This window comes from Phocoena phocoena, chromosome 1 (genome assembly GCF_963924675.1).
Source record: "Phocoena phocoena chromosome 1, mPhoPho1.1, whole genome shotgun sequence".
In the NCBI taxonomy this organism is placed as follows: domain Eukaryota; kingdom Metazoa; phylum Chordata; class Mammalia; order Artiodactyla; family Phocoenidae; genus Phocoena; species Phocoena phocoena.
The window spans coordinates 147,298,149-147,310,850 of NC_089219.1; the positions used below are offsets into that span (position 1 = coordinate 147,298,149).

The 12,702-nt window shown below is 43.5% G+C and overlaps 1 protein-coding gene across 3 annotated transcripts in view; it reads right to left on the minus strand.

Annotated features, from left to right (window-relative positions):
* Nucleotides 1-12,702, minus strand: part of HHAT (hedgehog acyltransferase) — a 338,123-nt gene that overhangs the window by 201,605 nt on the left and 123,816 nt on the right. For all 3 annotated transcript variants that reach the window (XM_065881461.1, XM_065881452.1, XM_065881444.1), the window contains one exon: nucleotides 1,210-1,360. In XM_065881461.1, coding sequence (XP_065737533.1) covers nucleotides 1,210-1,360 — 151 coding nt within the window. The remainder of the gene's footprint in view (nucleotides 1-1,209; nucleotides 1,361-12,702) is intronic.

Below are 12,702 nucleotides of genomic sequence, written 5' to 3' on the forward strand. Positions count from 1 at the left end.
TGCCACAACTACTGAGCCTGTGCTCTAGAGCCTCCAAGCCACAGCTACTGAAACCCGTGCAACCTAGAGCCCGTGCTCCGCAACCACTGAGCTCGCATGCTGCGACTACTGAAGCCCATACACTTAGAGCCCGTGCTCCTCAACAAGAGAAGCCACCACAATGAGAAGCCCACGCACCACAACGAAGAGTAGCCCCTGCTCACTGCAACTAGAGAAAGCCCTCATGCAGCAATGAAGACCCAGCACAGCCAATAAATAAACAAACAAATAAATAAATAAGGATGAAAGCTAACGTTTGTAAACACCTACTATGTGCCAGATGCTTTCAACGTACATATTAGCTTATTTAATCTTCAAAACAGCTTTTAGAGATGAGTATTATTATTATCATTACCATTATTACTACCATGTAAGAGATAAGAAAACTGAAACTTAGATTTAGTAAGTTGCCCTGGATCTGAGAGCTAGTAAATGCCCTGGCCTGTGCTATTAACTTAAGACTATTTTTTTAATCTACAGTCCCACATACAAAGATGTTATTTTCAAGAAAAACAGACAGTGATAAAATCATCAAAATATACGTCATGGGGGCTTCCCTGGTGGCACAGTGGTTAAGAATCCGCCTGCCAATGCAGAGGACACAGGTTCGATCCTGGGTCCAGGAAGATCCCACGTGCCACAGAGCAACTAGGCCCGTGCACCACGACCTCTGGGCCTGCACTCTGGAGCCCATGAGCCACAACTACTGAAGCCTGCGAGCCTGGAGCCCATGCTCTGCAGCGGGAGAGGCCACCGCAGTGAGAGGCCCACACACCGCAACGAAGAATAGCATCTGCTCACTGCAACTAAAGAAAGCCCGAGCGCAGCAACAAAGACCCAGTGCGGCCAAAACTTAATTAATTAATTAATTATATACGTCATGTCCCAAGTTAGTAAAAAACTGCTTTAGACATAGCCCTTTGTGTATCTGTACACAAACTTGGTGAGAAACTTTCTTACCTCACAATTTTCATAGCCTGACAATATTTTTGAGAGGGTCAGAAAACATGGATTGTCATCCTGTTAGACAGATTAAAAACACCGAAGTGCCAAATGCGGTTTGAGTGAAGGGCAGTGAAAGGATGGTGGCCCAGGCGCTTTGAAGCTGGCCAAGCCATGGGTCCTCCCACTGGATGTCCCTGAAGGGCCTTAATAAACCAAGACACTGACCTCCACATCCCCGTGAAACTGAACATGGTGCTCACACAGCGAGGGAGGGGCGGTGGCGTGAGTCCATCCAGGCGCATGAGCAGAGCTGGGACACCAAAGAGCACCAAGTACTTCACATAGAAGAAGAGCACTTGGGCCAACGCCAGTCCTCCTGAAAGACAGAGGGGCCTGTTAGACACAGCGACAAGAAGTGGAGCAATCTCCTGGGAAAGATGCAAGGCTCCAGAAACACACTACCTGCTCCGGCTTCTCCGACCACTCCCCTCCCCTCCCCGCAACTCACACATTTAACAAGTCTCCCATGTCGGTTCTGGGCAATGATATTTTGGGATTAACAAATATTGAAATCTCCTTTATTATTGTGACAGGCAACAGGACCTCTTAACCGCCATGCTTTTACAAATGCTAGAAAAGGGCACACTTTAAAAATACATAGATATGTAAATATATATATATATATATATATATATATATATATATATATATATGGCATTAAAAACTATTAGAAAGGAAAAATCCTTCCCAAATCCTTTCAAAACCTCACGTGAGTTCACACCCACTAGGATGGTTAAAAGCATAAAGTCAGATCAAAAAGGGGGCAAAGATGTGGAGAAGCTGGAACCATCATACACTGTTGGTAGGAATGTAAAATGATGTGGCCACTTTTCTTTTTGGCCATGCCACACAGCATAGGGGATCTTAGTTCCCTGACCAGTTCCCTGACCACCCTGCAGTGGAAGCACAGAGTCTTAACCACTGGACCACCAGGGAAGTCCTGATGCAGCCACTTTAGAAAACATTTGGCAGTTCTTAAATGATTAAACATACAGTTACCATATGACCCAGCAATACCACCCTTGGGTATATACCCAAGAGAAATGAAAACAGGGGTCCACATAGAAACTTGTACCTGAATGTTCATAGCTGCATTATTCACCCAATAATGTGGTTAATAATCCGCCTCCCAATGCAGAGGACACGGGTTCGAGCCCTAGTCCAGGAAGATCCCACATGCCCTGGAGCAACTAAGCCCGTGAGCCACAACAACTGAGCCTGAGCTCTAGAGCCCATGAGCCATACCTACTGAGCCCGCGTGCTGCAACTACCGAAGCCCATGCACCTAGAGCCCGTGCTCCGCGACAAGAGAAGCCACTGCAATGAGAAGCCCGCACACCGCAACAAAGAGTAGCCCCGCTCGCTGCAAATAGAGAAAGGCCGTGCGCAGCAATGAAGACCTAATGCAGCCCAAAATTAATAAATTTTAAAAAAGAAAGAAAGAAATGAAGTACTGATACATGCTGCAACATGAATCTTGAAAACAACATGCTAAGTGAAGTGAGCCACAAAAGGCCACATATTACATGATTCCATTCAAATGAAAGTCCAGAAGAGGGAAACAAAAACAGAAATAGAGACAGAAAGTTGATTACTAGTTCTGTAGCACTGAGGGGCTGGAGAGCAAGATTATGGGGAGGGTGGCTAAATGGTAGGGGCTTTTTCTGAGTTAATGAAAATGTTCTAAAATTGGTGGTGGTGATATTTGCACATATCTGTGATATACTAAAAGCCATTGAGTTGTACACTTTAAATGGATGGATTGTATGATATGTGAACTCTATCACAATAAAGCTATTAAAAAAAAAACACACACAAGGGCCCCAAGCTGTAAGAACCAGCAGCTTCTTGGCCAGAACTGTGTCCTTCTGGAGCAAAAGGAATGCAGGGTGTGGGCGCAGGGTGAGATCTGAGGCCGAGACACATACTCTGGCGCCACAGGCCTCCGCCTGTGCCCTCTGAGGGCGACCCATGTCTCCAGCTGGAGCTCAGGATGCTCTACTGATTGACACATCCCTGTGGGCTTCTGGGCCAGTTGCTTCCAACCTCTTCACCCTGAGAGGAGGATGGGGCATCTGGGCTATAGGTCTACGGGGCACCACAAACCTGGGCAAACTGCTGGCCTCAGCAGCAGCGTGAGGAGGTGAAGCGAGTCTGCCAGAGCAGTGCCCATAAGGAGAAGGCCAAGGCCAAAGTGCACGAGGAAACCCTGGAGTAGATGACCAGTGGCCACATGCTGTCCAACCTCCAAATTCACCTTCCCCAGCATGCAGGGAAATAATGCAGGGCAGGCTGATGCCACTGACCAGCTTATCCGTGGGATAGTCTGAAGGAAAGAGCTAAGCCTTAAAGAAGTACTAGCAGAAGATATTACTATCTGGTCCTCTTGATGTTACACAAGGATCTTTTAAAGAATATCACTACCATGGAATGTATGTCTATAAATAGTAATTCTGTACCAGAAGAAACACATAAGCCATTTTCTGAATATACAATTTGGGCAAAGGCAAACAGTGGTTCAAATTCAACAGCCATATGTCTTATAAGGAGAAAACCCCCGGAATCACCGTGTCTCAGTCCCACTCGGGCGTGGTCAAACAGGTTCTTTTTGGAAACCAGACCACAGTCATATCTGTTGGAAGGGCTGGTATATAATGGTAGCCTTCTTGGATGTATCTGATAAGAGACAAGAAAAAAGCTGATGTGTGTGCATGTGTGTGTGTGAATACATATATATATGTGTGTGTGTGTGTATGTATATATACAAATTCAACAGGAAGAGGGGTATATATGCTAACAATACCATCCCAAAAGCATTTGCTGGGGGGCACAGGACTACCCTGAATGGTGGAGAAATCAGTTCCATTGGCTGAGATGGCAGTGAGGGAACCTATAACATATTTCAAAATGAACCACCAGGCTCTAGTCAGAAAAGTCTCAGAGCTACCAAAAGGCAGGACAGAAGTAAGAATGACTAATTAAAAGGCACAAAGCTTCCAGATCTGACAATGATCAGCCTGAAGAACTGAAGGTGTCGAAGGACCTACGGAAGACTGAATATGGATGGTCAAGGCCACCCAGAGCTCTTTAATAGATGAAGCATCAGAGGTTTCTTTTCCTTGTTAACGGATACCAGATCAGGAAGAACAGGCTGCTCCTCGTCTCAAATGCTGCCTTGAATTTGACATTTTTTTCGTACAGCTGTTATATATGCAGCATATGAATTAAAATCCATAACTGAATCTACATTTTTATGAACCACCATTTGCATACAATCGTCACCATTTGTTAGTACTTTCATATGGAACTAGGCTAAGGAAAGGGTTGACTTTGTACAGGTCTTTAATAGAACTCTGTGGCTAGACCTAATTGAAGATAACACAATTGGGGATTTTTTTCCCCCAATATGGATGGAAAGCATAAGAAGCCACACATTTATCAATATGCAACAAGTGCCCCATTTACCTGATATTGACTAGTTTTTTATGGATTAAGATACAAAAGGCTTAACTTTTTCCTTGACATTTTAGTAACTGGTTCATAAGCTTATAGAAAAAGAAATGATGCATAGTGGTTGTTAAAACATTATAATTGTGATTTCTGTATTTAGTCTTTCTGGAAAAAAAAAATGTGTTAAACCCATGTGTTAAACCCATGAGTTTAACAATTCTGCTCTCTTGCTGTTGATTTCTATCATCCCTATGAAAGACGCATGGCTCATTCTTCTTTCCCCTTGACCTGAAGATTAGTCTTTCCCTTTTAAGACTTGGCCCAAGGTTTCAGGGCTAACCCTAGGGATTAACAATCTCCCACTAGGAATAGGATATGCTGGAAGGCAACATAAGAAAGAAAAATATCATATGATATCACTTATATGTGGAATCTAAAAAATGGTACAAATGTACTTATGTACAAAACAGAAATAGAGTCACAGACGTAAAAAAAAACAAACTTATGGTTACCAGGGGGAAAAGGGGGAAGGAGGAATAAACTGGGAGATTGGGATTGACATATCTAAAATAGATAACTAAGAAGGACCTACTGTATAGCACAGGGAACTCTACTCAATACTCTGTAATGACCCATATGGGAAAAGAATCTAAAAAAGAGTGGATGTATGTATATGTATAACTGATTCACTTTGCTGTAGAGCAGAAACTAATACAACACTGTAAATCACCTATATTCCAATAAAAATTCAGAAAAAAGAATACAATACTCTGATTGAAAGTTATTTGACATACATAAATTGAACTCACTTTCAGTATATTTAAAAATACAAAATTTAGCTATTTTTTTAATACTTTAAAACATTTTTGCCAGGATTATATTTAAAAGATCTTCTTACTAGCAGGAGTTATGATTGGTTTTTACCTGACCCAACACCTTCCTCCCAAAAAAGTCATAGATGAGTTCATACGTTACACTCATTTATTCAACAAGCATGGCCCGAGCACCTGACCACTGAATCACTAGTTAGTTGCTATAGGAAGTAGACTAGTGGTCAGACCAGGTGGGGACCCAGGCTTCAGGGAGCTCACAGGTCAGTTTCATTACAGTTCCATTTATCTCTCCCCTTGGCACTTGGTGTTTTCTTCTGCCTTTATGCCCTATCCCACCGTTTCCTGGCAAAATCCCATTTATCCTTCAGGCCCCAATTCCAATATGGCCTCTTCTTAATTTCCCTATGCTTCAAGCGGAATCAATAACTTATTTTGCATTAATTCAATATATAATTATTGAGCACCAACGGCTTACCAGATACTGAGCCATACAGTGTTGAATAAAGACATGAGATCCCTGCTTTATAGAGTATACAGTGTGTTAAAAGTGACAGAAAATAATGTAAATCAGGAGTGGGATTAAAATCCTCACGTCTAGAACGATCTGAACACAGTGACTTAGACACATTTGTTAGAACACTTAAAACTATTCGTTGTAATTATTACATGCCTAGTATGGTGTAGATGCTTGGTATACATCAGTGGACATTCCTGCCTTCATGGGGCTTACATCCTAACAGGACTCAACAAAAAACAGACATAAAAATAAATAAATTCTATATGGATACTAAGGAAGTATGGCAGAACATATTCCCCAACAGTGGCTGCAATGATATCTTCCATCTCACATGCCCTTCTGTAATGTAATCTTGCCACTCCCCCCGTCAAAAGTAAATCTGGGCAGATCCTAGGACCAAGAGATTCAGAAAAAGTGATGCTGTTCCAATTCAAAGTGTAGCCTGTCGTTGGCCTGGCATCTTCTGCTTCCTGCCCTTTGGAACGCTCACTCTTGGATCCAGCTGCCAGGCTGCAAGATGCCTGAGCCACACAGGGAGGCCACATGAAGATGCTCTAGAGGACAGCACCCGCTGAGCTCCCCGCCAAGTCAGCCTCAACTGCCAACCGTGTGAGGAGCCACCTTCGATGTCCTGCCCAGTAGAACCTTCAGATGCCTGCAGCACGAGCTGATATCTGGCAGCAACCACAGGAGAGACCCCAAGCAAGAACTACCCAACCGGGCTTCCCTGGTGGCGCAGTGGTTGAGAGTCTGCCTGCCGATGCAGGAGACACGGGTTCGTGCCCCGGTCCGGGAAGATCCCACATGCCGCGGAGCGGCTGGGCCCGTGAGCCGTGGCCGCTGAGCCTGGGCATCCGGAGCCTGTGCTCCGCAACGGGAGAGGCCACAACAGTGAGAGGCCCATGTAACACTAAATAAATAAATAAATAAATAAATAAATAAAAGAACTACCCAACCAAGTCCTGTCAACCAACGAAACAGTGAGAGAGAGGAAATCACTGTTTTCGACTAAGTTTGGGGATGGTTTGTTATTCAGCAACAGCCCACTGGGACAGAGGGTGATAAATGCAATGGAAAAAGAAATAAAAATTGTTGAGCAGGGTAAGGGAACTCAGAATGCAGAGGTAGCAGGTGCTGCTATGTTTTAAAAGGGGAGTCAGGGTGGTCCTCATTGAAAAGAGGATATTTGAGCAAAAACTTGAAGGTAAGGGGGTGAGCTATGCAGCCCCCCGGCTCTCTCCAGGCTGTCATCATCCTTTGTTCTATGGTTTGTGCTGTGATTATCACACCAGACCACAGTTGTACCCATTCTGCGAGACCACAAGCTTTTCAAGATCAGGAATTATATCTTATGCCTCTTGTATTCCCAGCACCTAATATCTGACCTATAATTAAAGCTTAATAAATGTTTCCTTGAAAAGTAACTGAATTGATAACTCACCCTGTAGTATGAAAACTATTTGTATCAGGGTTTTTCTGGGAAGTATACTGATATTCTAAGATCTTAATCCTCTATTCTGAGGACTAAGCCACTACTGAAGTTCAGACCTGCCACCAAATAAAAGAATCCTCTGTGGGTCTGGGACTTCCCAGCATCAGGAACAAAGCCGGGAAAGGGAGACAGAAACAGGAGTCCTAGGTCTCTGCTTGCTATTGCCTCCAAGTGACTGAATGTGCAGTGACTTCTACCACCTGTGGGCCACCTCCAACTGGAAGGGCCTCAAACTCAACTTGTCCAAAGAGAATGAGGCTTTCTCTCCCTCAAAACCAGAAAACAGAGTAGACTTTCAAGATAGGAGGAGATTAATTCTACAAAGAGTTCTAGGAGAATGGGGACTGAGAAAAAGCCCCAAATGTTGGGGTTCCCTTGAGTTCAGCCCTTCCTCCATTGACACCCCTACCTATCCAGCCCTCCATACTCTCTGCATTTGATATGACCTCACCGTAATTTGAACTGATCTAAAGCAGCTGGTGATGGGCTCCCATTTGGCTTTCCCCCTCCTCTCAGCTCTGGTCCTCAAACAAGTAGATGAAGAATTTCATATTGTGGGGGGGGGGATAGGTGTGAAGGGGAAAGTGAGTCAGGCCCAACTCACTTTTCCTCCCAGGAACTACTCATTTTACCCAATCGCACCCTTCACTCTCTCTTTGCTCACTCATTCCTCTGCCTAAAGGTCTTCCCCTCTCCATTTTGTCTGCTGAAACTGTATCCTTCTTTAAGGCCCCACCTAAGGCCATTATTTCACAAAGTCTTCCCTAAAGCTCCAGCCAAAACAGTCACATGCTTCCTTGCAAGTACATAACGTGGGACAGCTTTCTGCGAAGTCCGGTCACCATAAGCTCTATGGGGCAGGGGCCACAGCTGTCCTCTCCACCTCCATCCCCTTAGCCCCAAGCAGTGTCTGACACAGCATGGATATGACCAATGGGTATTTGCTGAATGAAGGAATGCACTGAAAAAAATAAATGTACTTTCATGTATATTAACCCACTGCTATTTTTTATTCAACCCTGGGTCCTAAGTATTACTCCCATTGTCAGATTTAAAAAAACAAACATTTGTAAGGATTATGACCTCCTCAAGTCTCAGGGGTCATCAACACTGGATCTTAAAACCCAGGTCTCTTGTTTCCAAAATCAATGACCTCTCCCTCTAGTGAAAAGCCTTCACTAACCAGAGAATGGGTCAAGTCATGTCTTATGCCACAGTTTGCCGAGGATTGAAGAGAGACGTCCCTCGGCTCTGCTGGCCTGCTGCAGAGCTGCCATCTTTGCATGCCTGAGCCCTGTCCTTGGGATGCCAACAGTCAGTGAAAGGCACTGGCTCCGGCTTCACTCCGCTTCAGGAGGCATGTTGTCTCTGCACCATCACACTGTCGTATCTGTCCCCACCAGCTTGTGCCACCCTGACCCACCACTATACTCCCATCTCCAGCCTGTCCTAGGCTCCTGCCTCAGTCCATACCCTGACCTCAACCCTGGACCTTTTCTGCTCCAAGGCAAGTGACTCCAGTCACTTTCATCTTGCCTACATCTAACTTATCCTAGATTTTGTGAACCATTCTGTGATTGTCTGTTTGGATTAGGAAGCCTAGATATTTTATAAAAGTTTCCTCACACATAAAGTTCTTTATAAGAATTTTCGTGCCTACAATGAACAGTACCGTATTTCACACCTAAAAATGTGGTAAGAGCATAGATCTCATGTTAAGTATTCTTACCACAATAATTAAAAAAAAGAGCCTTTCCTATATAAGATCAGGGTGAGTACTAGAAGTATAAAGATTAGTCAGTAAGAATACAGATCAGGAACCACAACCTAAAGAGAAGTAGTGCCATGAAAGAATTGGCAATTCTTCCCTTCTCGCTGGGGGTATCAGGAGGAAGGGGAGCTCACGTCTTGGGAAGGTCAACACCTGTGGTCAGAATTACCATGATTTCACAGATTCCCATAGAGACACTAAAGCAGAGATAGCTATTGCCTTGCAGTGGTTACATAACACTCTTTGTCAGGAGGAGAAGATGGACTGGTGCCAAGAAAACCAAGTCAGTAAACATGATTGACAGGGGAAGGGCATGAGATAATAAAACTGAGGAATTGCTACCACGAGCTACAGAAGAGCAAGCATTGAAGTCAGGAAGGAAAGAACGGCGTGCTGGTGAGAGATGCCGCCAACGGGGCTCATGAACCTTGCCCAGCCTGCCGAGGCCAAGGAGATATAAGGAATTCAATAAGTAACTACAGCAAATTCTGTAGTTTCAACCTAAACCTAAGGATTTAGAAGTTGAACCTGCAGCCCCACCAGGTAGGAGTCAGTGTCTCACCTTCTGGGTCAACAGGATAACTGACCTACTGAAGGAGAAACCAGCTGGAACCCAGCAATGAGTTCAGACGCATCCACTACATCGTCCTGAGCTGAATCTCTAACTAAAGTGAATACCTGTCATTTATCTACCGGGGCATGGTTTGCGTCACAAGATTCCCTGCTCATACTATAGTAATAATATGCTCTAAACAACTGGCTGTACGTGTAGATGACAAGGTCACCCACGCCCAGCAGTTGACCCTCCAGGGCTCACAAAGGAGGGATGGTGGTCCCAGCACCCAGGCTGCATCTCCCCCATGAGCAGTTCAGAGAAGGCTGCTTCTTAGAAATGCAAATACTGAGTATTCCGTGCAAGTAATGCCAAACCAAGGAGCTGGGAGGAGTCAAAAAAAAAAAGGCAATGAGTCGGAGAGGCTAGAGGAATGGTAATCAAAGTGCCCAAACCCCCAAACTGGAGGTGAGCCAAGAGGGTGGATGCCAAATGAAACAAGAACACACTCAAGTTGTTCAAGAGTGATCCTGGAGATGTAACTTTCTGGCCACACAATTTCTTTCTAAGTGACGTACAGCAGAGGACAGAGAGGCCAGGCTGTAGTCCTCAGGTGGGTCCCCATTCCGGCGGGGGGCGGGGCAGCAGCCAAGCAAGGGGACCAAGGCCTGGGCTCTCCTGACAGGGTGTAAGTCAGAGCTCTGCCCTTTCTTCTCTCCCTACGACTGTGAGGATGGGACCCACAACATCCTTTACATGAGGCTCCTCAAACAACTCTAGTTCATTTTCCACATGCCCTATTCGTTACCAACAGCCATTTAAAACAATAGTCACATACGTAGCGAAAGTGTAAAGAAACACATGAGAGCAAAAATCACCAAACTCAGGATAGCGGTTACCATTTAGAAGGAGGAAGGGAAAGGCAATCAGGAGGGGTCTCCACGGGGCTTCAACTATGTTGGTGATACTTTACTTTTTAAACTAAGTGATGGATAAACACATATTCACTATATTTTTAATGACTTTTGAAATATCTCAAGAGTGTGTGTGTGTGTGTGTGTGTGTATAAAATATAGTCTCACTGCCAGGACAAGTTTACCAACAAACTAGTTTCTGAGGATACATTCTGGCATACTAGCAGCAGCTACTGATTACTAAGCACTTGCTCTCTCTATATACTGAGCAGTAGGCATCATCATTCTTAATTCTCACAACATACCCCTCTGTGGGCAAGGGTATTATTACGACCCACATTTTACAGACAGGAACCTGGGCACAAAAAAAGGTTACAAAGCTTGCTTAAGATCACACACTAAAGTAGCAGAGTCAGGACTTGAATCTGGATCTGCTGTTTCCAAGTCACCACATTTACTAGATTCACATACAACTCTGAGACCAGACTCGGAACAGAGTCTGTGTGAGGTAGACCAGATGACAGGACAACAAGTGAGCTGCTAAAGGGAGTTGAAGGAGGTATTCCAAACAGAAAAAAACAGGCAGGGACCGGGCTCTAAAGATCCTCAGGAAGCCAGCTTCAAGGAGCACACAGTAAGTAAAGATATGCAAAAAACAAATGTGCTGTGGTGAGCAACTCTGGATTCACAGATGTGAGAATTCTGATCCTCATAGCATCAAAATAAGTAGTTATCAACTCAGAAACTCAGAAAGTTTACCTTCCAAAATGCTTAATCTTTGGGCATACTAGTTAATGCAAAATCTACTTTTCAAAACTTTCTTCTTGTTAGAGTTTAAAGCACCAAAATGCCTCTCTTCAAAGAAAAGGTATGTTGCTAGGGGGAAAATAAGTTATCTGGATAGAATATTAAATCCTATTTTCCCATCCTCTTTAATTATAGATTGTTAACATCTTTAGGGAAAAGGCTATAAGCCACAATAAATCACACTTAATATCAAATCATAATTGTCCAATAAAAATATTAAATACATCACAAAATATATCTTAAAGTAAAATCAAAGTGTTCCAGAAGCATTTTTAAATGGTAAAATAAATTTAAAATCTTTTTAAAAAATGACTATTGCCATGTAACAGAACAGACATGCTGAATTAAGAGTTTATATAAGTCTGCAAAGGCCCCTCCCCATCCAAAAACTGTGAGGGAAGAAGAACCCACGCAGCAGAAACAAAGTAATACTACACACACAGCTAAGTAAGACTTAATGAAGTTATGTGGGAAAGGAGGGAGATTTACACGGGGCTGAGTGACCTGAAAACTCTAAAAAGCAAATCTGCAGGTAGAGATCAGGTGTAGATTATTGTTTGAATTTTAATGTTTCAGTGTAACTCATTTTGCCCAGAAGAAGTGGTCTGTAAAATCTATGTGCAAAAAGAATTGGAAATTAACTACTAATTAAAGTATTCTATTGCAAATCCTCAAGAAACCAAAAAATCACTTTAGGAAGCAAATAACTGCCTCCCCAAAGTATCCAACAAATTTATATTTGCATATATCAACTTTGCTTAAAAGAAAAATACGCCTATTTTATGGTATCTAAGAAGTTAGCTGTACACTAAGCTACCTGAGCACAATAATGGGTTAGGTAGGGATCAACAAAGATCACAGTATTCTGAGGGATACTGGGGAGGGAAAGGGAGGGCAAGGGATAGTGTTTTAGTGTTTTAGTGTTTTAAATAACTGTGGTGCAACTTGCTACCCTTTATGACCCCACATGGAGCAGGCATCTCTCCCATTCTGCAAGCATGCACCATGAAATTATCCTCCCACCACCCGGAGCACCTGTAATTGAACAGTCAAGTCCCACGGTAGTAAATCCCAGTGTAGCTACGGGTTCACGCTATATTAATTTTAAATAACCTCAGGATTCTAATCCAAGGAGAGAATTTATAAAAATTTTCTGTTGTATCTTAACAAACCTCGGCATATTTAATGCCTCCAAAGGGTGAAAAAATGAAGAGACTCTTAACGCTATCTGACATGTGTTTGTGTCCCTAGTTTTCAAGACAGACATCAGATGTCAAACGTCTGATCCCTCTTCCTTCATTGTGATGTTATAGAAGGAGAA